This window comes from Panthera pardus, unplaced genomic scaffold (assembly GCF_024362965.1).
Source record: "Panthera pardus isolate Hobbes unplaced genomic scaffold, ASM2436296v1 HiC_scaffold_8, whole genome shotgun sequence".
Lineage (NCBI taxonomy): Eukaryota > Metazoa > Chordata > Mammalia > Carnivora > Felidae > Panthera > Panthera pardus.
The window spans coordinates 55,934,229-55,958,858 of NW_026527013.1; the positions used below are offsets into that span (position 1 = coordinate 55,934,229).

The following is a 24,630-nucleotide window of genomic DNA, read 5'->3' on the forward strand; positions in this document are numbered from 1 at the left end:
AGAAGGCGCAGTGAGGACAGCCGTTTAAACTTGTTGGAAAGTCGCCTTGCAAGGCTTGGCTATAGCTCTTAGCTCTGGAAGGAGAGTGAAACCAGAGGCTCTCTCTAATCAGGCTGCTGGGAATTAATGACTCTCTCATATGCATGGATCTTATTTCCATGGTAATTCATAGTATAGTTTCTGTGTAGTCTTCCTTGGGGTTCACTGCCCCTTCTTTGGACACTCGTCCCTGCCCCCATCTCTGTGTTTAGCAGCAGACCAGACCTTTGGCAACCACGCATTCGCTCAGGTATCTTCTCCTCTACAAGCTGCAAAGGGACTCTCACTGTGGGAGAAGGGGGCAAGCCTTGGCATGAAGCCTAACACAGATAGATAACTCCATCAGGTCAGGACTTGTAAGTGGACGCATCCCCCCAGAAGATAGGAAGTCCAGGTTAGCTGTTTGCCTAACGCAGGTCCCCCAGTTCCCTCAGGAGCAGAGCCTTAGGAGAGAACTGAGGGCTGAGAGCATCCTTCTGAGAGGCTGTGAGGCCTTGCCTCTGCACACAGCGTTTCTTTGGTGCGTGTGAACTGAGTTTGTCCTGTGTCTCCCCCTGTTGGTTCCTGCAGGGATTGCGTGCATACCCTGCACTCCCGGGACACGTGGCTGAAACAAGCGAGAGTGGTGAGGCTGGGAGAAGTGCCCTACAAGGTAACCACTGGGGGGCGCGCGGAGGGCAGAGGCGAAGGCACTAAGGGCTGCTGAGTGCGCGCCCAGGAGAGGGACCCAAGTCTGACTTTTCTGGCTTCAGAAAGATTGGAGGAAGGGAAAAGCATTCAAATATGGCTTACTTGAATGAGGAATTTGCCAGGTGTGGATCATTCAGAGCATGCAAGAAGTTTTATGTTTTTGAAGGGTTGGAAAACAGAGGCTGCAGGTGACCCTTTACAGAAAACCCTTCCCTGGAGCAGCTCATGTGCCCAGGCGCCAGTCCTTAGCCCCTTACGCTGCGCCCATACCACTCCTCCTTGTAGAAGTTATGCAGCCTTGTGGCCAGTCCTCCCGAGTGAAAAATCTGGCCACTAGACTTCCTTGGGGATGTGCCGGGGGTCCCAAACTCCGCGCCTTGCACGGTGCGTGACATAGGCAATTTCCGGGCGTGAATCCTGGCACTGTCACTCACCCGGCCATGGGGCCTTAGTGACTTCATTTCTGAGTCCAGTTACCCTGTGAGTGGTGAAAGCGCAGAGCATGGCATGGCCAGGAAAGGCCGGGTCTGGCCCTCGGGAGCTGCCACTGCAGGTGGACGCTCTATACCTCCTGGGCTGCTCCTCTGTAAAACGCAGTGACAGAGCCTACCTGCTGGCTTTGTTGGCAGAGCTGAATAAGCTAACACAGAAGCACTGGGCCCAGTGCCCAGGACGGGGAGCGCTCTGCAGGCATTGGCTAGTGGTAGCAGCCTGAGGGGTCCTGGTGGTACTAGGACCTGTAAAGGGGGTAAAAAAACACACCCGTCTCGGGTTTGTTGGGGCGGTTAAATGAGGCTGCGGCTGTAAAGCACTCAGCACAGTGGCCCGTATACAGTCAGTGCTTAGGAAGTGGGTGTCTGTGTCGTAAACTGGCTGTTCCCTCTGGCGTAGATGGTGAAGGGCTATTCCAACCGGGCCCGGAAAGCCCGCCTCGCCGAGCCCCAGCTGCAGGACCAAAATGACCTGGGTCTGTTTGGCAGGTGGCAGACGGAGGAGTACCAGCCCCCCGTGGCTGTGGACGGCAAGGTAAGGGCGGTGCTCAGTGGGGTCAGGACCCAGGCCACTCCATTCTGCAGCTGGCTCGACCTGGTGTCCCCCCCTCTGCAGGTCCCCCGGAATGAATTTGGGAACGTGTACCTCTTCCTGCCCAGCATGATGCCTGTGGGCTGTGTCCAGCTGAACCTGCCCAACCTGCACCGCATAGCCCGCAAGCTGGACATTGACTGTGTCCAGGCCATCACTGGCTTCGACTTCCATAAAGGCTACTCCCATCCCATGTGCGTGCGGGGCCTTCCATGGAGGCCAGGAGGGGCGGGGCGTCCTGGAGAAGGGGCAGGAAGTCAGTGTGAGGGTGGAGGCCATTTTCCAGGTTTTACTCTGGATTTGCAAAGTCAGCCTTAGCACTTTACCTTTTACTTTCACACTTCTACTCTGGCTTTCAACCAGAGGCAGCAAAACTACTGAAACCAGCATGCCGATGACTCTGGATGAAAACAGTTTCCTGGGGGTGGTGACAGCATGCTTCCTGCTTGGTGGCCTCTGTCCTCCCATGGGGTGGGGGTGGGAGCCCTCTTCCCAGGTGTCTCAGGCAGGCCTGGGGAAGAAGATGCGGTGTTAACAGGTCCACAGGCCTTCCTTTGCACGGACGGTGCTGTGGCTGGGATTGTAGGCGGCTGATTCAGGGAATCCTTCAGGGCTCTAAGTGCCTAGGAGCCACCTGCTGGCCTCCACGAGTGGGGAGGAGGAGAGGCCAGAGCAGGCGGCAGGCTCGTAAGACGATCCGCATTGCATCCCCACAGAACTGACGGCTACATTGTCTGTGAGGAATACAAAGACGTGCTCCTGGCTGCCTGGGAAAATGAGCAGGCACTCATCGAAAAGAAGGAGAAGGAGGTGAGCAGCCTGGCCAAGGTGGGCCTAGGTGGGGGGCCTGAGGTGCGAAAGCAGAATCGCAGGGGGACGCAAGCCCCCAGGTGGGGCAGGGGCCTCACTTGCACCATGAATGAAAGGAGACTGTGCGCTTGAAAGCTCTTTCCAGCTCTTGCACTTTGTGGAAGGCACCCTAGGGAGCCAGCCCCGGTGAACAGGGTTCTGTCTGCACCTCACAATCCACCATCCTTGTCCACAGTCTGCCTGGATCCCAGCTCTGGGGACCCTGCACCTGCTGGCCACACCTGCCTCTGTTGAAAGGAATCGCCCGTGGTCCAGGTCTGCATGGCCTCCTCCTTGAGGATGTTAGGGTCGCTAACAGTTCACAAGAGGCTTCTGTTTTGCTGCCTTTTATGTGCCTCATTTTATAAATCACACTGATTTTTTTTTAAATGTTTATTTTTTTATTTTTTTAATTTTTTTTTTTAACGTTTATTTATTTTTCAGACAGAGAGAGACAGAGCATGAACAGGGGAGGGGCAGAGAGAGAGGGAGACACAGAATCCGAAACAGGCTCCAGGCTCTGTGCTGTCAGCACAGAGCCCGACGCGGGGCTCGAACTCACGGACCGTGAGATCATGACCTGAGCCGAAGTCGGACGCTTAACCGACCAAGCCACCCAGGCGCCCTTAAATGTTTATTTTTAAGAGCGCGCGTGCGTGTCAGGGAGGGTCAGAGGGGGAGACAGAGGATCCGAAGCTGGCTCTGCACTGGCAGCACAGAGCCCGATGTGGGGCTTGAACTCACGCACCATGAGATCATGACCTGAGCTGAAGTTGGATGCTTAACTGAGCCACCCAGGCGCCCCAGTCACATCGATTTTGAAACAGACTTGCACAACTGAGAAACTCACTTAAGCTCAAAATCTTATTTCAGATCTTTATATGTTCACAGGTTCCATCTTGACATTTTTCCTGAAAATGGCAGTACTTAACGTTTTGTGCCCTCCGTTTTATTCTGCCTGCAGAAAAGGGAGAAGCGGGCCCTCGGGAACTGGAAGCTGCTGGTCAAAGGACTGCTCATCAGGGAGAGGCTGAAGATTCGCTACGGGGACAAGGTCAGTGTGGCTCTTTTGGAAAGAAGATAAGCCCAAGTGGGACTCTGAACCATGGGCCCAGATTCTGCCCAGAGATGGCTTATGTTTTGACACCACGGTCCTGTGTCTCTGAGGCCCCGTGTCCTTATTTTGTTGGGAAAGGTGTCCCTAAAATGAGCCTCAGCCAGCTCTTTGAGACCCCAGTCCTACCCCGACACCACCTATTCTGTTTCTGCACGAGCCAGTGCCTGCTCTGGGTCTGATCTCATGCTAAACCCATCCAGGGAGGGACAGGCACCCTGCATTTCTGTGTTTGACATGTCACCCTTAGCCTTGCAGTGTGCCCTGTGCCTGTGACCATCCTCCAGGCCCCGGGGTTGCTCATTTAATTAACATCCCCGAGCACCTGCCCCGGCTGGGCCGGCCTCTGGGCACAGGTACAAAGTTGACACGTAGCCCTCAAGGGCCTCCCCAGGGAGGCCCGTCCCCACAGTTATGTGGTGTGTTCAGTCTGGGTCAGACACAGAAATGTGCTCTGGGAACAGCTGTAACCACACCTATTTTCTTCCCCGTCTCCAACCCCCCATGCTGCCAATTTGCCTTTAAAAAATATTTTGTTGTCACGCTTCTCCCTCACATCCCTTCGGTGACCTTTCACCAGGCTTTATGTTGACCCCGTCCACCTGTGTGTTTCGCCTTCTGCCTCCCAGCCCTCCCTGCCCAGCTCCCCAGCCCGGCGGTCAGGGAGTGCCGCCTCGGAGCATTTGGCACTGAGAGTTGGTCCTTTGCAGTTGAAGACATTAATGCGCTTTTTCCCAAGTGAGGTAGAGTAGTAAGTGCAAAGCACCAGTCCGGTGATCTAGATTCGGCCGTACGCTCCTGGAGAACAGTTTCCTGCATAAACATCTTTGCGATTCCCAGCACCGAGCCCAGAGCGAGTTCTCCAGTACTCGCATGGAGGAGTCCCCAGTCTGAGGAAGGCTCTTCCCCAGCCCCATGTGGTGCCTTTGTCATCCCAGAGCCACTGGCCCTGCGTAGGCTGCTGCTGGGGGCTCCCTGCCACCCGACCGCTGACCTGGGTCTGCCCTTTCCCTCCACTGTCCCTCCCTCTCCAGAGCGAGGCAGTCGCTGCCCAGGCACACGCGGGAGGTGGACTCTCTTCTGATGAAGAGGAGGGGACCAGCTCTCAAGCAGAAGCGTCCAGGATCCTGGCTGCCTCCTGGCCCCAAAACCGAGAGGCTGAAGAGGAGCAGAAGCCACAGTGCCCTAAGAAGACCAAAAGGGAAAAGAAAGCGGCAGCCTCCCACCTGTTCCCATTTGAGAAGCTGTGATGGGGGTGGCCACCTGTCGTACCCTGTGCCCCACAGGCCCCACACCTTCCCTGGGAGCTGCCTGGGCCCCGGGGGCGGTGCTGTCTCCTCTGAGAAGGCACAGAAGCAGATGGGGGCAGGGGATAGACGGTCAAGCTCAGGTGGTCTGGTCTGGCCCCGGTCCTCGTCAGATTCACCCAGGGTAGGGCTTCCCACGCTTTCTGCTCCCTCGCCCTATGCTTTGAGCTCCAGAGCACTTCCCTGGAGACTCGCCCACCTAGACGTTGCTCAGCGCATCTTTGGAAACGCGAGTCAGTTCTTTTACAGAAACCACTGGGCAATTTAGGAAGGCACCGGTCCTTTCTTCCAGGTGGATCCTTCATCTGTCAGACCCTCGTGCGTGCTTTTCCCTCTTGCAGACCTGGGGTCCTCTCTCTGTGGGCCACTCACTTTCCCTCAGGGTTACTACCACTGCCTAATGCCGCCCCTCCGTGGTGTGGGAGAGAGCAGAAGCAAACGCCCTCATCTCAGATTATGGGATTGTCGGGATATGCTTTTCAAAGTAACAGTTCAGGGTGGCAGACGACTGGAACAAAGAGCTGAAATCAGGAAAGAAAAGGAAAACACTGAGAGTTAAATGTTAGTAAACGTGGATCAGTGTTAAACTAGATCTTATTCATTATGGGATAAATTTATAAAAGCTCTATGCATTGTAGATATTCAAGAGAAGTAACTTTTGTAACATTTTGAGGAAAAAATAAAGCATTTATCTAAAAAGACCGAGCTCTGCGTTTTCTTCCAGATTTCACATCAGCTAAGAACACCTGCATGGCAGAGTGGTTTTTCCACATGTTGATACTAAAGGTCGGGTTTTGTTCTCAGGTTGACTGGGAACTAACTCATCGTTACACAAATTGACCTTTTTCTTTCTACTCTTAAGCCAGGAGAGATGTTACTTAACCTTTGATAGGAGCAAACTTCCAGCCAGTTCTATCCAAGGGAAACAAACAAAACACTTGGGGTGTGACTCATGCGGCAAGAGCCTGGCTGGAGGGCTGGTGTTGAGAAACAAACCGGAGTTGCCGTGGAAACCACAGAGCCTCACACTTCCCGCATGCTCTCCTAGAGGTAAGCAACTTGTTTTGTGGGAGTTGAATGGCAGTGGTCCCGCAGATGAGGAGAGTAGGTTTTGGGAAGTAACTCAGCTGCTTCACATCTTGCAACAAAAAGGACACACACTGCCGGCCCCAGCGTGGACAGTCAGCAGCTGTCCATGGATCCAGAACAGGAGGCAGTGGGGCACCCGGGGGGGGGCTCAGTCGGTTAAGCGTCCTACTCGTGATGTCAGCTCAAGTCAACGATCTAACGGTCGGGAGGTCGAGCCCCGCGTCAGGCTCTGCACGGAGCTGCAACCCCTGCTTGGGGTTCTCCCCCTTCTCTCTCTCTGCCCATCCGCGCGTGCACTCTCAAATAACATTTAAAAAAAAAAAAAACAGGCAAAAAGTGAAAAACTAACATGCCACACGTCAGGCATTTCGTGGGCTTCATCTCATGTAGTCCTTTCCACGGTAAGAGAGAAAGGCATCGGGGCCATTTTATAGATGAGGAAGCTGAGACTCAGATCGCGGACTTGGCCCAGCGTCACACAGCCACGGCCAGGCAGTGGCACACTTGGGGCTGGAACCCGGCTCTGTGCCAACCTAACGTCCAGGGTGCCTGCTGCACTGTGCCACACCGTGGCTCCATCCACCTCTTCTGATGCATTCTGAAGCTGCGTGAAGTCTGAGTCATTTACTTTGAGTCAATCCAAAACGAAGCATGTGTTAAAAATGACGAGTTGCCCTTTTCAGAAAAATTGAAACCCATTTTAACCACTAAAAGCTACTTAGAACGGAGTTCTAAAAACTCACAGTCCTTCATCGGTTCTACAGCTGAACTGTTTAAGATAGAAATTTCAAAAAAAAAGTAACAGCAAGGTCCTATAAAAGCTCTTTTGAAATTTATTTTGAATTTTTATCAAAAATACAAATACGATACAAATTTCATGATTTCCCAAAGACTTCAAACATTTCTTAACATTATTTTGCTCTTTAAGAACACTACTGAAATTCGCAGTAATTTAAAATCTGTAGTAGAAAAAATTACACAAACCAAATCCCACAGAGTTTGTATTCAGCCACCGTCTAGTTGTATTGTTTTCCAAAAGCATCCTTCACGAGGAGACACTCGATGACAACTGCTCACGTGATAAGCAGTGGTGAATACTGTTTTGATTCTTAAATCCAGCTAAGTCCTCTTTGGGGCCAGCTGTTCTCTGCACGAAGAACCTGAAGTTACACCACAGATCTCCCAGGCCGATGAGAGATTGTTAGGTCTCCCATCACTCACTCAACTACCAACTAATTTGCTAAAGCAACCGCTCCCAGCAAGGCAGAACAGTTTCCAAGTAATAAACAGATAAAGGATATACGAAGGACCTTTTGAGACATCAAGGTGACGGTACACTTTATGCTTCAGAGGTCGTGAGAGTAGCTGGGAAACAGCAGGAGCGCAATGAAGTGTGGGTACATTTTACTTGGAGAAGCTGTGGACGCGGGCACAACAGGAGTTACCCGGGGGCCAGCTGCTAGTGTGAACGCCTCCCACAGTGAAAGGCATGAGGCCCGGGCGCTGCACAAGCGTCAGGTCTCAGATTTCTGGTTTGGGGTGATAGGGGCACGAGGGAGCCCACTCAGGATGAGAAAGCGTCCAGCCTTTTCCTTGAACGGTTGACTGAAAACTCAAAACCATCTTCAAGTAAATCGGTAGTTTCTGATGCCAGAGGATAAACGGAAATGCCTCTCTCCACCTTCTCCAAATTCCCCTCTCCTCCCAGAGTGGGATCCCTTCGCCAATGCTGGCTTCAAAAGCACCTTGGAGCCTCCCAATGACCAGAGTTCTGACGGAGGTGACTCTTTTTTAAGCAGTAAGTCACGCCCCCATTTACACCTCTCTGTGCCCTGAATTAACTTCAACTGACAGATTAAGAGGAGTTTTTCTCTAACAGTCTCAAGTGCTCATCATTCAAGCAGTGTTTTGTGTTTTTAAATCTTATTTGAAACAACACCCTCTTAGAGTAGGAAAATACACATGAAGCGTAGCAAAGAAAAACATAACAAACGAGAGCTTTGGAAATCCTACACACTAAGAAGTTTCTGCCAAACTATCAACTACATGTAAATAAAGCCCAACAAATATCCCACGCTTCTTCACCGTGACCTCAGTGGCTTTTCTAAGTACCAAGTCAGGTGCCGTGCCCGAACTGGGTTTGTGGTGCCCCGCGTGGGGGCCCGTGCCCGGTCTGTCCGGCACCACAGCATGCTCAGAGGCTGCTGGTGACGGTGGCCACGCGGGATCACGGGGCAGGGGTGGCTGGGCAGAGCCCTGGCACTTGTCTCCAAGGGTGAGGGTGAGGGGCCGGTGAGTGTTAAGGCAGCAGGTCCGTGTGGAGTGTCACCAGCTCACTGTTGGCAGACATCAGCCAAGCGAGACGCGTGAAGCAGCCACACGGTCCCGAGGGAAGGGAGGGAAGCAAGTGGAATGGATGCCTGTCGCCTGTCACATGGCCAGCCGGGAGCTGCCGCCTCCGCTCACCAGAGCTGCCTGCTGGCGAGAAAGAGGGTGGGAAGACGCGAGCTGGTGGGCACCAAACCTGACGTCCACGCGCACCGCGAGGCGTGGCCCCTTGAGGAGCGGAGCGGGCGCAGAATCCAAAACCGATGCAGGCTCGTGCTGGGGCGAGGAGCGGGGTCACGGGGGTGGGGGGTGAGCTGGATCCTGAGGAGCACGCAGGTGTTGGGTGGGGGCCAGGGCCTGCCTCACTCCAGCTTTTTGGCCGGCACCCGGGTCCGAGCAATGACGATGGGCACCAGGGCCAGGCAGCCGAGGAAGAGGGCCCACAGGGGCCGGTAGAAGAGCCAGCCGGCAGCCACAGTCAGCAAGGTGAGCGAGGTGGCCACGCAGAAGGCGAAGGCTTTCAGGCCAATGTTGACCAGGTCTCGGAAGACGGGGAACCAGTCCACTGTGGGGAAGAGAAAGGTGGTGAGGCTTCCGGGGCCACGGTGCTCTGCATCGCACAAGGTCAGCGGATCGTTCCTGTGTCTGCGGACCGGGAGGGGCCTGTGTCGCTGGGTGAGGAGGAGGGAGGGAGGGGCCACGGTGGCGCGAACAGGCTCCCGTGAGAGCTGGAGGACCCAGAGGAGGAGGGCACACCATGCACCATGCACCGCCCCAGAGGAGCAGGCGGGTGGGAGTGTCTCGGTGCCATCGGTCTGGGAAGACATCTGCCTGTAATGGTGGCAAGTTACGCCTGCTTCACACCTCGACGAAAACTGTGGGTGGGACCTTCTGTGGGTGCCCAGGTGGGCTTCTTGGCCATTCGGGTCATTACCTGTGCGCACAGCTCTGCGCTGAGGGAAATAAATCAGCTTAAGCTGGCTCCCACCTCAAGGATCTCATGGGCCACTGGCCCCATATGGCAAAGTCTAGGATCTGGCTAATCCATCTGGAATTACCCTGTCCTTGGCCTGTCTGCCCCTCCAGGTAAGCATTCTATAGCTGATGGCAGTCCACAGGGGTAATCTTCACTCAGTTCCAGGAAGCCCCAGTGGTCTGGCGCTGTGAACAGAGGACCCTGGCTCAGCTTGGTCTGTTGCCACACATACCCCGCCTTGGCCCTCACGGTAAGCAGGGTTCGTGTTTTTGTGCATCGACCACATGTCAGGCACTATGTGGACCGTCTCCTCAAACCCTCGTGCCTGCCCTGGGAGGCTGTACTGTTTCACCCTCATTCTATCCACAAGGGCACCAAGGCCCAGGGAGTTCAACTTGCCTAATGTCTTACAGCTAGAAAGTGCCAGAGCCAGGAACCTTGTCTGTGCTGCCCACGGCATAGTCTCCAGGGCCTAGAGCGGTATCCTGTGCACAGCAGGCACTTAGTAAGTGCTTACTGACTGAATGCCGGAGTGAACGAATGCTGGCTCGTCGCTTCCCCGATCGGTCCCTGCTCTGACGTCTGTCCTCGGTCTGGAGCGTCAGCATCCCAGATGAAGAGCGAAGAGGAGGATCGCGGGCAGTCAGAATCAAAGGGCCCTCTGAGACAGATTCCCACCTCCTCATCTGGCAGTGGGGGTACTGAGGCTCCGAGAGGGGAAATGGCCTAACCCAAGGTCGCGTTCAATGCAAAGGAAAGGTGGAGGATTTTGATCAAATTCTAATCTCTCCCAAATGGCGCGCAAGATGCGTCTGGCTGGTTTGAGCACAACTCAGCTGTCCGGAGAAAGCCTTGGAGGGGAGGAAGTGTCCTTTTCCCTCCTAGCCTGGGATGTACTGCAGCCAGACCTCCCCCCCACCCCCCACTGGAAAGGGTAAATGGGGGAGAGGGTTCTGATGGGGCCTGGCGAGGGCTGGACGGAATTATCGGACTGGACACAGACACACTGGGGTAAAGGCTTGGACACAAGTCCCCTGAGAAGCCCCGTCCGCCCAGATCAACAGTGTGGGGCTAGTGCTTACTCAGTCAACTGGGGCCTCAGTCCTGTGCCAGGTTGGGTCACTTGGCAACTGCTGGGCTCACGGGTGCCGAGTGAGCGGCCCAGCACTGCCTCGCACTCCAACTTGCTGGCTGCCCCAAATCTAGCCCAGGTCTTAGGGTGAGGAAGCATAAAAGTTTTGGGGTGTTTCCTATTTGCCAAACATTTCACAAAACTGCACATTAGGTGTGAGGTGACTGACGCTGAGGCAGGAAGGGGAATGGCCCGAGTATGCAGAGCTCTGACGTGACAGAGCTGGCTCACTGCAAAGCCTGGCCGCTCTCCTCGTCGGGGCTGCTCACTTGTGGAATGAAGGGCTGAAGGAATGAGCAGGTCAGCTGGGGACAGATGGGCCAGACCCTCAGATCACAGGAGCCACACCGAACCCTCCCACACACTCCCTCCCAGGAGTTGGCACCCCACCCCGCCCCCGCCCCCGAAAGCACCTGTCCATCGTCTCTGTCTTCCTCTGCCCGTTCATCCCAGGGCTGTGCACTGGGACCCAGACATGGGCCAAATGCCCGGCCTCTGCCCCAAAGAGCACCGCAGCAGGCCGGAAAGGGTTAGAGATGGTGTGAGAAGTGCAAGGGAGGCATGTGGGCTGCATGAGAGTGAGCAAGATGCCCCCGCCTGTCCCTGCACACCTACCCAGCGTATACAGGATCCGCGTCATGAGGTTGAGACCCATAAACATGGCCATCCAGCCGGCGGCCCGCAGGCCCCATGTCTTCAGGGAGTTGCTCTTTTGTTCTCTACGAAACACCTCCTGCAGGGCAAGGCGGGGGAAGGGGCGTCACGTCTCATGTCTCTGAGGGGCCACCAGCCTCCCTAGCTGGCAGGGCAGGTGCCAGAGGGTCCATCCCAACCCAGGAGCCGTTTGGCCATTTCTGAGAAGACCAGAGGAGGTAAGGACACGTCTCCTGCCCGGGCCTAGGTGTCTGCCCATCTCGCACAGCACAGGATGGGGCAGGAGACCTCTGTGGAAGGTAGGAGTCCCTAGCCCACCACCTCATCCGGAATGAACCCCAACCTCCTTCCTCCAGTGGTTCCTTTCTGGGGTCATTTACCACCATCCCCAATAGTGCGTCCTGTGTGACGCTTCACCTTGGCCGCTCCTCACGTGGTTCTGGGCACCTCGCTCTGTTTCCCCCCCTGCTTCGCAGTCTCCACAGTTGCCCCCCTCCCTCTGCCTGCCCTCTGCACGCTGGAGTTTCACAGCGCGCCCTCCCCGTGGGTCCCAACCATTTTCTCGGCGCCTCCGTGCCAAACACCACCCTACCCACCCCCGCCCCGTGGTTTCTAGCTGCAGCCCGGGGCCTCCTGCTGTTCACATGCCATCCGACACCCACACTGCAGCCTCCCCCCAGCCCCCGACCTGTTCCTCCTGTCTCCACCTCAGCAAATGCTACCACTGCCCACCGCCTGCACAAGCCCAAACCGGGCTGTCAGACTCGGCTTGCTGCTCCCCACAAGGACCACCTCCCATCCGGCCTGTCAGCAAGTCCTGTCAATGCTGCGTCCACATTTCCCCAGACCTCTCACCACAGTCACCCTCACCAGGACCGCTGCAGTAGCCTCCTCCCCTCTGCTACCTCCTCCCCATGGCAACCTGCCGAGACCCTGGTGCCTGTCAGGGGTCCAGGTCAAGTGTCCTTCTGTCCCAGGGCCTTTGCACATATGTTTGCTCTGCCTAGAGCATGCCCAGCCAGCTCCTACACATTCTGCCAGTGCCAGCCTTAATGTCATTTCTATAGAGAGCACTCCCATCTTCTATGACAATAACGATAAGGACAGCTAACATCTACTGCTTACCATTTATCAGTTGCTGTCCTCGGTGCTTTACAAGTACTGCCTTACTTAATCCTCAAAAAAACTTCACGAAGTAGACACACTTATCTCCATTTTACAGATAAGGAAACCAAGGCTCTGAATAAATGAATAATCTTTACAATAACCAAATAAGATAAGGATCATCATTGTTATCATCCAAGAGGATAAACAACTGGTTCAAGGTCCTGTAGCCAGTGGAAGACAGACCAGGGCTTGAGCTAGGGCCAGCTTGTGTCCACACTTGTCCACACTGAGCCCTCCTGGCCCCAGGGCTGGAATCTGGGCATCCTGACTCGCGGGGTCTGGGTTTCTCCTCAGGGCCCTGGCCACCTCGTTGGCTCCGGGCCTTCTCTCCCTGCTTCGAGGAGACCCCAGGCCCTGTGCTGGAGGCCTGGGGTGGTCAGCACTGCCTGAGCCTGCCTTCCTGGGAGTTAGCAGGCCATGAGCCCCACCCACTCCTCTCTGGGGGCAATGGCTCTGAGACCTGGGCCTCCACCTGCAGGAGACTAAAGTGCAGGATCGGGCTGGGGCTGCAGGAGAGAGAGAAGCCTGGGCAGGGCCTCCTAATTTTAGAGACTCCCTGAGAGCTGCCATGGAAAGGATGACTCACGGCCGCCCAACTGGGAGGTGGCAGCCCCACCCTGAGGCTGGTCACCGGGCTCCTGGGTGGCAGCCTGCCCACACCCTGGTCCTGGCTGGACAGAGGACAAGGTGAGGCCCATCATCACCTGGGGCCAGGGGCCGAAGTGAGAAGGACGATAACAGTCAAATGGGCCACAGCTATGCCTGGACCCCTACCCACTGCCTTTCCTTCTCAAAGCTTTATGGACTGAAAAGTCCTGTAATCCTGCTCCAGGCACATACAGAATTTCCCACCAGTGATACACTGTGTTCATCGACAATGTAAAAACAATTTTTCTGTTGAAGAGAAGGGTTTCTGCCTGGAAAAGAGGGGCTAACTTTTAAGGCATGCAATCGAACTAATCACAAGTTAGGGACTTAGGTGAGACATGACCCTCCCCATTGTACAGATGGGGACTCTGAAGCTCTATCATCCTGTCCATTTTTCAGAGCATCTGCCTCCCCTACGCAGCTCTCAGCACACGGTGTCCTCACTCGCTCTTTCTTCTGATGGGTCCCTCCCCCCAGGAGGTGGGAAGCCTGAGGAGGAGGGGTCTGCTGTGCCCCCTGTTCTATCCTCGGTCGGCATCCTTTGGGCCTATGCCCAAAGTACGATCCTACACACAGTCCGCTGCCCATATGGGGAGATTCCTGCTCCTTCCAATTCTTTTTCTTGCCTCATTGCACTGGCTACGCCCTCCAGTGTGGGAGCTTATTAAATAACCACGGGAGGGGAGAGGGAAGGAGGGAGATGCCTGCCCCTCCATCCCACAGACAGGCAGCAGCAACTCACCTCTGCCGAGAAGTCCCCATGGTGCAGGAGAAGCAAGGTGTCCCCAGACTTGGTGGAGTATGGGAGTAGCTGGTCACCCCGCTGCCGGGCAATCACAGTGACCTGATGGGAGAACTCAGTGTTAGAGCTGAGGGGACTGGCGGGCCGGGTGCCGGCACCCCTCCGAGTGCCAACCGGGGGAGACAGTGAGGAGACCCGTGCCAGCCCGGAGCCCCTCTCTCCACCTATCGGCCTGGGGCACACCTGCCCCCCAGAGGTCAGTGGAGCTGCTTCATTTCAAGCTCCCGGGAAGACCCTGGCAAAAAGAAGCATGTGTCAGTGTGGGGCAGGGGCTGGGGCCAGGGGTGGGACTGCATGTGACAGGGTCAGGAACCGGAGACCAAGTATTTACAGAGCAAAAACTGGGGGCTGGGGGCTGGGAGGCGGGGGTGGGGGAAAGAGCTGCATGTGATTGGAAGAACTTGGGCAGGCATGATTAGGAGGTCCCCCTACAACAGCAGTTCTTAGCCTGGGGCCCATGGATGTCCCCGGATGGCTGTGGAGCACACGGAGCTCTGAAACTGCTCCAAGGCACAGCCGTCTGTGTGCGGGTGTGAGCACATGCACACACTTCCTGCAGGAAGGGTCCAAAGTGTTCACGGCATTGTACGTGGTGCCTGTGCCCTGGAAGGCCAGGACGCCCTGCTTGGGTCTGCCCTGGGGAAGCCACTTACCACGTGAGCCGGGCCCAGGTCGGGGTCATCGCCGCTCAGCCCCGCGTAGGAAAAGGAAACGCGCAGGTCTCCGACCTGGGGGTGGGAGAGACGTGGGCTGACTGAGACCGGGAGCAGTCAGCCTGGGCCTGTGTCCCCAGCACCCAGAGCCGAAGCTCTTTTCCCACCTCCACACCTCGGCCCAGGGGCTCCCATCTCAAGGCTTCTCCCCTCCAATCTCATTTGGCCAACTGGATTCAACTGAACCGAATCAGAGTCCCAAGCAGGAATGCGACTCCTGTGTGTTGTCCGGGGGCTGGCACTGTAAGGGCCCCCACCTCTGCTGTGTGAACAGCCCAAGCCCCTGTGTACCTCTGGATACTTGGGGTTTTCGCTGTGGTAGAAATAGTCTCCCCGGCGAATGATGTCCACGTGCGGGTCCTCCAGCTTGGACAGGCTCAGTGGCTTGAAGTTGTCGACTTTGTCGATGAGGCCTGAGGAGCGTGCGGGAGTTACAAACGATGCTGTGCAAACAACGCCCCCGAGCGGTACACCCTTCAGCCCGACCGCCTTCCGGGAGCACCCTCCCCAATCCCTCCTTCCGTACTGCAGGCCCCTTTCAGTCTCCATCTCCTCCAGGAAAGCCTCCCCGTCCCCCTTCCAAGCGGTGGGAGTGGCTGCAGCTCTGGAAACAGCCCGAGCCCTGCACCTGTTGTGCCTCAGATCCCCCTACCTGTCCAAGCCTGGCTCCCCTGCTGTATGCATTGCACTAGAGGCACAGCAGCCACTGACTGGGCAACAGGGCAGATGGCAGACAAGCCAGGCCCCAGGGCACGGCCCGTCCTCCCTCTCCCTGGCTATTTGGGGCCTATGTGTCTTCTCTCCCACTCTATTGGGGCAGGCCCAGGGACAGACCCAGGTGGCTGGTGGTGCCTCCTTGTCCCTGGAAAGCCTCTCCTTGGTGTCACCTGGGGGGCCTACAGTGAACCACCCTCTCCCTCACATAGGGCAGGATGCCGGCTGGGGCTCACAGACGGAGGCCTTGGGGGCAGCCTTATCTCTGCGGCTGGCTCTGGGGCTGCTTGAGGAAGGGCTCTCAGCTCTGTCTGGTCAGATCAGGCACCAGGGGTGCCTGGTACTTATTCTCTGGAAGAGACCGTGTTTCAAAGGAACCTGGCTCAGGTGGGGCCGCTCTGCACAAGTCCCCCACCTCCTGGGGGTCTGCCTTCCCTCTGGCCCCCAGCCCAAAGTACGATGCCGGGAAAGTGCAGGCTGATCCCACATCCAGGGCAGTGGGGACCCCAGCTCCTGGGAGGTGGCCAAGTAGAAGCACAAGGCCTCTGGGTGCTGTTGGCTCATCTGAAGGGGCCAGAAACTTACCCGCCGAGAGGAAGAATCTGCCAATTTGGACAAAGGGGGCTGTAGCCGTGAATGACTCCACTGCCATTGCGCTGTGAAGAGAAGGAGCTGTCGACGGAGTGGGGCACTGGCCGGGGGCTGTGCCGTCTCTCTGGGTTGCGCTGGGCAGGTTTTCCACCCCGGGGCTCCTGCAAGTCCCGACTGGCCCAGGCACTGCGGACGTCTTGTCTTTACCACCTGATCTACCCCCCGGACGCTCCTGTCCCCTCACTGGTGGAGCACCCTCCTCCTGTCTCTTGTCCCCCAGAGCTTCACATCTAGACCCCTACCAGCCTGGACCACCCCAGCCACCAGTCATCACATGGACCCTCTGTGGTTCTCTACATCGTCCCTGACCCTTCCCAGCCTTCCCAGCCCCAGGTAGCTCCCAAGCTCAACTGTGCATATTCAAGACCCTTCCGGGCACAGGCCTGCCCGCGGCTCCAGCCACGCTCCAGCGCCAAGCCCATCTCACCACCCCCGTGTCTCTGAGCTAACTGCCTTCTGCCCAAATCCTACAAAGGCCCAGATCAAATGCCACTGCCTCCTGAAAGCCCTTCCTGATTGTCCTCCCATCCCCATGGCTGTTAACAAATGCTTCCCGGATACTGTATGTGCAAGTGCTTCTCAGCACTCAGTCCAGGCCTTACATTCGTGACCTGCTGGAGCCTGTGGGGGTCAGGAATCGGGATTTCCCTCCGCGTTCCCGGTGCCCAGCGCAGGAACTGGCCTCAGAACCGTGTCCCAGACTTGCATCAACTCACGAGGCAGAAGGAACTCAACCCCATCACTCTGCTGAGGAAGCTGAGGCTGGGGACCCGCCAGTGGCCGGCAAGGCTGTGCTCAGGGCCACCTCTCACCTGGGGTTTTTGTGGCCAATCTCTCGGTCGAAGTTTCTGCTGTTGACGATTTCTGACCTCCACTCGGTGTCTGTCACAGGGAGAGGGAACTCAGGAACCATGGTAAGAGTGGCCACATGTCTGAGGCTCTGTGTCCTTTTATCCAAGCCCTTGGCCACTCCAGGGCCGGAGGGACAGCTCCTGGAGCCTCAGTGGACACATGACAGAGCCAGACTCTGAGGACCGACACCCAGTGATCCCGACATCTGGTTCCACGCCTTCCCCACTGCTGTCAGCCTCGGCCAGGGGCAGAGACCACATGTGTGCAGGGATGGTGGGGGCCCGGTACTCACTGTAGGAGTACCTCGTCTCTGTCTTCACCTGCCCGTCCTCGGTGTACTCCCTGTGGGGAAAGCACAGGGCACTCCAGAGTTAGCCTGTCACCCCCAGGGCAGTCCCATGTCTAAGCTTCTCCAGCTGGACACAACTTGGGCCCACGAGGTCAAAATCTCCAAATGGAGCCAGCCTTGTCTGTACCAGCCAGAGACAGGTGCTTACTCCTGGGCAGACAGCCAGCTCCATCCCTCAAAGGCCCACCCTGGAGAAAAGAGCTTTATCCTCCTGGGCTGCAATGTGGCTCCACTTGGCTCATGCCAAGGGCTGCAGCCCTGCCCTCTGGGCTCAGACACCTCGCTGCACCCTCTGCCCCAGGCCAGCCCCACGGAGGGCCCCTTGCAGCTGCCCTGGCTCCCCTAACCACCTCCCCACCCTCACTCACAGTCCACGTTACTCAGCTCCAAGTGACTCCAGCCTAATGACAGATGCCCTCAGACTTCTGTCAGAATGCACAGGATGTAACCCAGTGCCGCCTCTGCCCCGTCACGGGAGAGAGCACGGAACCCACACGCAGGAAAGCACTGTTTGTGCCTGGATCCAGTCATGCCTCAAGCCTGGGCAGCCCTGCGTAACTCCCTAGACACGGAAGCTAACCCATCCTCCCACTCGCATTGGGTTTTCTGCCACCTCCAAACAGAAGATCATTGGCTGATAACTTGGGGATGATTCAACACTTCTGATAGGAAGATTTTAAAAAAATTGTTTTAATGTTTATTTATTTTTGAGAGCAAGAGGGACACAGCATGAGCCGGGGAGGGGCAGAGAGAGAGGGGGAGACACGGAATCTGAAGCAGGCTCCAGGCTCCGAGCTGTCAGCACAGAGCCCGATGCGGGGCTCGAACCCACAAACCGCGAGATCATGACCTGAGCCGAAGTCGGCTGCTTAACCGACTGAGCCACCCAGGCGCCCCCTCTGAGAGGAAGATACCATACTTTAAATTCCAGAAGTGTCCAAATAAAGAGCCACCTGCATCTGATCCTGACATCTGACGTCTGCACCTCTTATCCCGGAGTTTTCACTCCCTGCCAGCTCACCGGGACTCCTCGGTTTCCACCCACTGGTACATCTCCACGTGTCGCCGCAGCTTCACAGCCGGGAGGTTGACCCCATAGTTTGGATCCGACAAGAGCTTCAAAAAGAATCAAACAAATCAAACACACAAGCAACACAAAACTCAGGACAAGGCTCACACCAGCCCAGGATGCCAGAGGAAGCTGGACTGGATGAAAAACAGGCAGGGAGGACAGGGCCAGGAGGCAGGTACCACAGCTGCTTCAGGTGGGAGGACCAGGTGACGCTGCCTGTCCCGAGTCCACAATGCCCAGCGCCTGGGGCCGGGAGCCTCACAGCACCGGCTCGGGCTGCACGACCAATGCCCTGGCGCCAACCACGGGGTATTTAGGGTTCAAACAGGAGAGGGAGGTCCAATCACCAGAGTACCTTCGGGCCTTGTGCTAGACACACGTGTTATCGTAACTGCTAAAGCACCTTTTCGTGAAGCTCCTGCCACACGCCGAGCACCGGGCCAAGGGGTTGGCCATCTGATCCCACCAAATCCTTGAAGCCGGCCCCCCAGTTTGTTAGTTATTGTCTGCATTTTGCAGAGAAAGATGCTGAGACTCAGGACTGACAGGTCCACACAGCTGCTGAGTGGGGCAGCCGGGAATCACACCTGCGTGTCCCTCTCCAAAGCCCACGTGCTTAAAAGCCCCAACCAGACAACAACCAGCGATGCGCCCCGAGCCTCCGGCAGGTCAGAAAGCTTCACCAAACCTACCTTGGACGTGCGCAGCGCCCCGATGATGTGCACCAGCCTTCCCTCATTCTCTGGGGCCACACTGTGGATGCTGTCAGGGGTCACCACAAGGGAGAGCCCCTCGGCCAGGGAGGTGGCTGTCTTCAGTGCGCGGCCCTGGGAGCAAAGGCGAGTGGGGATTTCACCTCAGATGCGGCTCAGCACAGTCATGCTTACCGCAGTGTATCATGTCAGGATGGGGCCTCGGGAAGCATGGGGCTTATCTCCCCATTTCACAGCTGGAAAACCAAGGCCTGGCAAGCGGCACAGGTGAAGTGGAACCCAAGACTCCTGCTTTCCCAGGCAGTTCTCTTCCTGCCACCCTCTCACCAGTCTCATTGCTACCCTGTGCTGGTGCTTCTGTCTGCTGTGTGCCCTTATGCCATCTCTCTCTGCCTTCTCCCTCTCCCTCACCTCCCAGTCTATGTGGTTTAGATGGGCCTGTCTGTAGTGCTGTCCAAATCACGGGACCCAGGCTTAGCCAATCGGAACACGGGTTCATCGTCCTCATGGATTAGTTCAGAGAGAGGACTGAGATGACACTGAGAGAGGACTGAGATGACACCAGGACACTGAAACATCTCCCTGCAACTTTTGCTAAGTTGGTCTTGGAAGAGACGGGGCTGCTAAGCTGGTTGGATGTGACCCTGCAGTTGTTGGCCATCTTTACCACCACAAAGGAAAAGCCCGCCAAAGAAGAATCCATAAAGAGAAAAACAGGCAAGAGTGGAAAAATGGAGATTCCTAGTGACCCAACATGAACACCTGGATCCAACCATGCCTGAAGCTGAGGCTACCCCAGGATTTCAGGCCTGTGCACCAATGCACTTGTCTTCCTACTTACGACAGTTGTGACATGAGTCCTAAGAGAAAACATTCTGACTAATTTAGCACTGCCACCCCCACCCCCGGCCCCGCCTGTGGTAAAATCTAGGCCCTTGTCACCACATCCAGCCTCTGGACTCATAGCCTTTGCTCTCTAATACTGCACAGGGGAATCCCAAACATTTTACCTCATTGGTGAAAATTAAGTAGAAGGAGAGCAGGAAGGTCATGAGCCCCACAAACATCCCACCCGAGGTCTCGCTGAGCCGCTCCAAGAAGCCTGGCTGGGGGTTGCTTGTAGTTTTGACATGTTCTCTCCTGTTACTTGTACTGGAATACTGAGAAAAAAAAATATTAAAAAAAATCAGAATGGAAATTAGTTTTTTAAAAATAAGTTGAATTCTGCTATTTGTTTATATTCAGTTTTCACTGAAATTATATACAGTAAAAATGCACAGGTATTAAAGGTATAGTTTGATGGGCATACCCCATTTGACCAACATCCAGATCAAGATAAGAATGTTTCTACCACCTCAGAAAGTTACCTTGTGCCTCTTTCCTGTCAATACTCCCCTCTCCCCACCCTCTAGTGGTAACAAGTATTTGAATCTGTATCATTATAGATCAGTCTTGCCTCTTATAGAGCCTGACGTAAATGGGACCATCATACAGCACAAATTTCTTTTCTGTCCGGATTCTGCCTTGGCATAAAGCTTTTGAGGTTCAACTACATTGTGGTGTGTGTATCAGTAGCTCATTCCTTTACGTGGCTGAACAGTATTCCACTTAAGAATATACCACATTTGTTGACTCAGTCGCCAGTGGGTGGATGTGTTGGTTGTTTCCAGTTTTCAGCTGTAATGAACAATGCCTCTATGAACATTCACACAGAAATCTGTATGCAGATACGGTGCTTTCCTTTTCCTTGGGGAAAGTGGGTAACGAATACCCACAAAGGAGTGAACTTGCTGATCATAGAAAAGATGCATGCTTTTAAGAAACTTGCCAAACGGTTTTCCAAAGGGGTTATCAGAGATATATTATTAATTCAATTCAACAAACGGTGGCTCAGCTTCCCGAGGGCCACGTTGGGGCTCATAGCGGCGAGGGAAGGGGAAGACAGGCTGCAGGGCCATCGAGTTGCAGGCACAAACAGTACTAGGCCATGCTGAGTGTCTGGTGAGGAGCAGATCCAGCACCAAAGGAGCGACCCCTTCCAGCTGGGAGATCACAGCAGGCTCCCCAGAAGAGGGGGCATTCGATTGGGATCAGAGAGGCAGATCCTGGGGTAAGGGCATCCCCAGCAGGGGGAGCCATTGAGCGATGGTGAGGAAGCAGGAGGTGGTCCTGGGAGCACAGCTGCCCATCTGCTCTGGCTGGGTTTGAGGAGGCATGGGCTGGAGGGGAGATGAGGATGGCTAGACACATCCAGGAGGGTTCATGGTAGGCTTCAAACTCCAGAGTCAGTGGGTCAGGTTTTGTCCAGCCAAGAAGAGAAGCATGGTTTGAAGTGTCCCCTGCTGACTAGCATCGTTAAGAGCAGAACACTGGAACCAGAAGAACTGGGTTTGAATCTAGGCCCTGCCCTGTACCGGTGATGGGGCCTTGGGTGAGCAATTAACCCCTTTATGTTCTCCATTCGCTCATCTGTAAAATGGGGATAATAATCCAATCCATAGCGCTGCCAAGACCAAAGGACTGAATTATCAGACAGCTCAACGAGCAGGGCACAGGAAGGAATGCACAGGTACCCACGGCTGGGGTAAGCTGACCAAAGTCACAAAGGTGTAAGGTGGTTCTGAGATGAGTGATCAGAGTGGGCCAGGCCCCTGGCACAGGGGTCCAGAAGAGAGACTCGGGTCAGTTTCTGCTTGAACAAGGCTGAGGCCACATTCTCCGATTGTTCCCAAACGCCCTCAGCCCATGCCTCCCAGAAACCAGATGTCCATTGCATTCAGAAACGGTCTTAACTTTCCACACCACTGGGAAACATGAGTGGAGCCGTTCGATGCAGGCAGGCAGGTGACCATCATCCATCATAATGATGACAATGGCCAAATGCCAGTCTATTACAGGCCAGGCATGGGAAAGCTATCGCTATCCCATTTCACAGATGAGAAAATCGAGGCTCAGCAGTTAAGCCCAGATCACTCAGCCTCTAAGGGGCAGAACTGGGCTTCCTATATGGACAGACCAGAGGCCACTCTCCTACCACTTTGCTCCAAGCTGCATTCCTCACTTCCTGGGCTGTAAGAAGAGTTGAACACTGGGAACCTGCTGCAGAGAGGGTCAGGGAAGGGAGCCAGTCCTGCTATTCGCAGTGCAGCCCTAAACTTGGAAGCCAGAAGGCATGACTTCCTTCTGGGCCTCCCCTCAGCATACCTCTACAAGCCAACACCAAGGAGAGGAGCTCATGGAAGGCCTTGGAGGGAAGAAAGAAAGGCACAGGAGGATATACCTCAACCCACAGGAGGGGTAGGGTGGGTAGTGACATGCCACACCCAGCCCACATTCCAAACCAAAATCCCGGTAAACGTGGAGGGTCTGGAGTGGAGGATGATGGCGATTTCCTGCAGCCACACTTCGCTACCCACTCTGCCATCTCCCTAGCCTGCGGGGCACCCTCGGGTGCCTCTCTTCCTCCCCTTCAAGGCCACCTTTGAGCCCCTGACCTTGATGCTGGCTCCTTGATATGTGTTGAACACACACATGTATCCTCCGTGAGCACTCCAGGCTCAGAAGCAAAGAGCGGTGAGTGATGGCACAGTGGTTGACACGTGGGCCCTAAAAACTACTTGTCGCATCAGTCGCTCTACCTCTCTGATCCTGTTTAGTCACTTATAAAAAGGAGATGGTTACCAGTGCCTCTGTCCCAGGGCAGTTTTGTTGTTATACTGATTAAGAAGTTGTGGCACCTCCCCGCTCCACCCCACCATCATCAGATCTTCCTTCCTCACTGGGCCCGGTGGCTCCTGTAAATGTGCACCCAGCTACTGGATGACTCAACAAAGGTTTGGCAGCAAAAGATGCCCAAACTCATCCACATTCCTTGGACGAGGTCAGGTGCCACTGTACCCAAGATAGTTTCTGCCCACCAGGGCCACCCGAGCCAGACTGTGAAGATAGATTTTTCTCATGCGTTAGGCATGTACCAGGCACCGTGCTAACCACAGACTGACTCCCTTAAACTTCACAGGAACAGATCCCATGAAGAGACACAAAGCCAGAGCGACTACAGCCACACCGCTTCTGAGAGGAAGAAACTGGATTTGTCCCCCAGGTCTGCCTGACTCCCAAGCCTGCTGTCTTTGGACAGCATCTTCTCACGAAGTATCTGGCCAAGCTGGCTGTCAGGGCCTGGGCAAGTGCCTTGCCCTGCTGGGGAAATTCTCCATCTGTAAAATATGGTGGTGGTGGCGGCTGCGGTGTGGGGGTGGACAGAATCTACCTCTGGTTTCCTGACTGCGGGCTCCCCTGGCAGACCCTGGGTCTCAGACTACCCCTGAGGCGTTTCTAGGTGCAGCATTCACGGTTTCCAGATCTCCCAGACAACTCCAACTGAGGCGGAGTACACTAGGGCTGTGGGTGAAACAAACCCTGCCTCTTCAGGGGCGTGGGGCACAGGGAGGACCCAGGGGTCTGGCAAGAGGGTGTAACAGGTCAGGGGAGAGTGGCTAGGACGCTCCAGCTAAGCAGGAGGGAGGGAGCGTCTGGGGCTGGCAGGGCACCAGGGCTGGCTCCAGAAGCACTTTCACAGAGGAGGGGGAGTGGTGAGTCACCAGGCTTCTCCCACACCCAGCGCTCCGTCGGGAGGCGCTGCTCCTCCCACTGCTCGGTTTGTTGAATGAATGTTGGGCTTCAATCGAAAGGTTCCCGAGAGACAGGCTGGCTGCAGGGAGAAAGGGGCAGCAGCCTTTTGAAGGGAACCACCTTCAGCCAGGACCTCTCTAACCAAACACACCCTAGGAGGCCAAGGGGCCCGGCAGTGGGGAAATGCTCCCTCCCACAGTCATCCTAACTCCTCTACTCTCAGTCTCGCCCGCATCCCTTTGCAGCATCTCTAGCCTCGGTTTACACGCTTCCCTAGGGCGCGGAGCTCACGGCCCGCCCGCACAGGCCCGTCTGTCCGCTGATGGACAGCCCCACCTGAGCCATGTAGGCTTCCCCACCCTTCCCGCGGACCGGCTCCCTCGGAGGTCCCGTCCAGCTCCCAAAACCCGTGTGTAAACGGGAAGCCCAAGGGCCCAGGTGGGCACTGGGAATGAAAGGAGGGGCTGCGGGCAGGCGCCGCGCACAAGGCGATCCCAGTGCTGGGAGCAAAGGCTCCCGAGTCTCTCTCCCCGCAAACGCACAGCCCGACGTCGAGGTCCGGGCACACTGAGAGAGATGAACAGACGGGTTAGCTGCCGGAAGGCCGAGACAAGGGCATGCAGAGGGAGATGGACCGGCCGCACGGAGGAGGGCCAGGCAGGCAAGATGGACCTAGACGGCCCCTTCGGGGAAGAGGCCCCGGGAGATGGGGAAGTCTGGGTGGGGTCCGGCAGACCAGGAGACACTCACGTTCGCGGCCATGGTGAGACCCGGCTCGCCGCTCACCCTCGTTCTGCTCAGCTGCGGAAGGGGTTGATGGCCTGAGTACAGAACTCAGCGGCCTACCGCCTACCGGACAGCTGCGAAAACCCGCGTGAACCCCAGAATCTGGGAGGACGTGCGACCGTGAGCCACAACTTTTCTGCTCCTGCGCGCCGCAAGCCTTCCTGGTAAATGTAGTCTGGGATCAGGTGCTTTAGCCACTGAGTTGCAACACGCACTGTACCTCATTGATGCGCCTGCGCACTGCAAGCCATTCTGGGATATGTAGTTCCT

The 24,630-nt window shown here is 55.9% G+C and overlaps 2 protein-coding genes across 7 annotated transcripts in view; one reads left to right on the forward strand and one right to left on the reverse strand.

Moving 5' to 3' along the window:
- The window catches only part of XPC (XPC complex subunit, DNA damage recognition and repair factor), a 29,335-nt gene extending 23,552 nt beyond the window's left edge, over positions 1 to 5,783 (forward strand). Inside the window, exons 11-16 of one of the 3 annotated variants that reach the window (XM_053896811.1) lie at positions 610 to 691; positions 1,621 to 1,755; positions 1,837 to 2,006; positions 2,529 to 2,622; positions 2,858 to 2,937; positions 3,307 to 3,715. In XM_053896811.1, coding sequence (XP_053752786.1) covers positions 610 to 691; positions 1,621 to 1,755; positions 1,837 to 2,006; positions 2,529 to 2,622; positions 2,858 to 2,937; positions 3,307 to 3,427 — 682 coding nt within the window. In that variant the 3' untranslated portion in view covers positions 3,428 to 3,715. Of the gene's footprint in view, positions 1 to 609; positions 692 to 1,620; positions 1,756 to 1,836; positions 2,007 to 2,528; positions 2,623 to 2,857; positions 3,061 to 3,306; positions 3,716 to 4,809 lie in introns of those variants that run through there. The other 2 variants (XM_019433583.2, XM_053896812.1) reach the window with 2 other exon arrangements.
- A 1,198-nt stretch (positions 5,784 to 6,981) lies between these two features.
- TMEM43 (transmembrane protein 43) lies at positions 6,982 to 24,519 on the reverse strand. Of its 4 annotated transcripts, none has more exons than XM_019433584.2 (13): positions 24,325 to 24,519; positions 23,139 to 23,653; positions 19,953 to 20,102; positions 18,922 to 19,056; positions 18,179 to 18,273; positions 17,101 to 17,150; positions 16,769 to 16,838; positions 15,891 to 15,961; positions 14,883 to 15,004; positions 14,532 to 14,606; positions 13,819 to 13,920; positions 11,223 to 11,340; positions 6,982 to 9,064 (listed from the first exon to the last, which is right to left on the reverse strand). In XM_019433584.2, exons 2-13 carry the CDS (start codon positions 23,157 to 23,159, stop codon positions 8,862 to 8,864), a joined length of 1,212 nt encoding a protein of 403 aa, XP_019289129.2. In that variant the 5' UTR covers positions 23,160 to 23,653; positions 24,325 to 24,519; the 3' UTR covers positions 6,982 to 8,861. The 4 variants fall into 4 exon arrangements, with proteins under 4 accessions (XP_019289129.2, XP_019289133.2, XP_019289130.2 ...); XM_019433588.2 differs by lacking the exon at positions 23,139 to 23,653 and adding an exon at positions 20,399 to 20,619 and having other exon boundaries at positions 24,325 to 24,518; XM_019433585.2 differs by lacking the exon at positions 23,139 to 23,653 and having other exon boundaries at positions 24,325 to 24,518.
- Between the last annotated feature and the right edge of the window lie 111 nt (positions 24,520 to 24,630).

Coding starts and splice junctions, on each gene's coding strand:
- TMEM43 (XM_019433586.2), bottom strand. CDS start 22,475: ATGTGTGTGTTCAACACATATCAAGGAGCCAGCATCAAG. Junction 19,057..19,952: donor ACTTAATTTTCACCAATGAG/GTAAAATGTTTG, acceptor CTTTGCTCCCAG/GGCCGCGCACTGAAGACAGC. Junction 11,341..13,818: donor ATGGGGACTTCTCGGCAGAG/GTGAGTTGCTGC, acceptor CTTGCCCTGCAG/GAGGTGTTTCGTAGAGAACA.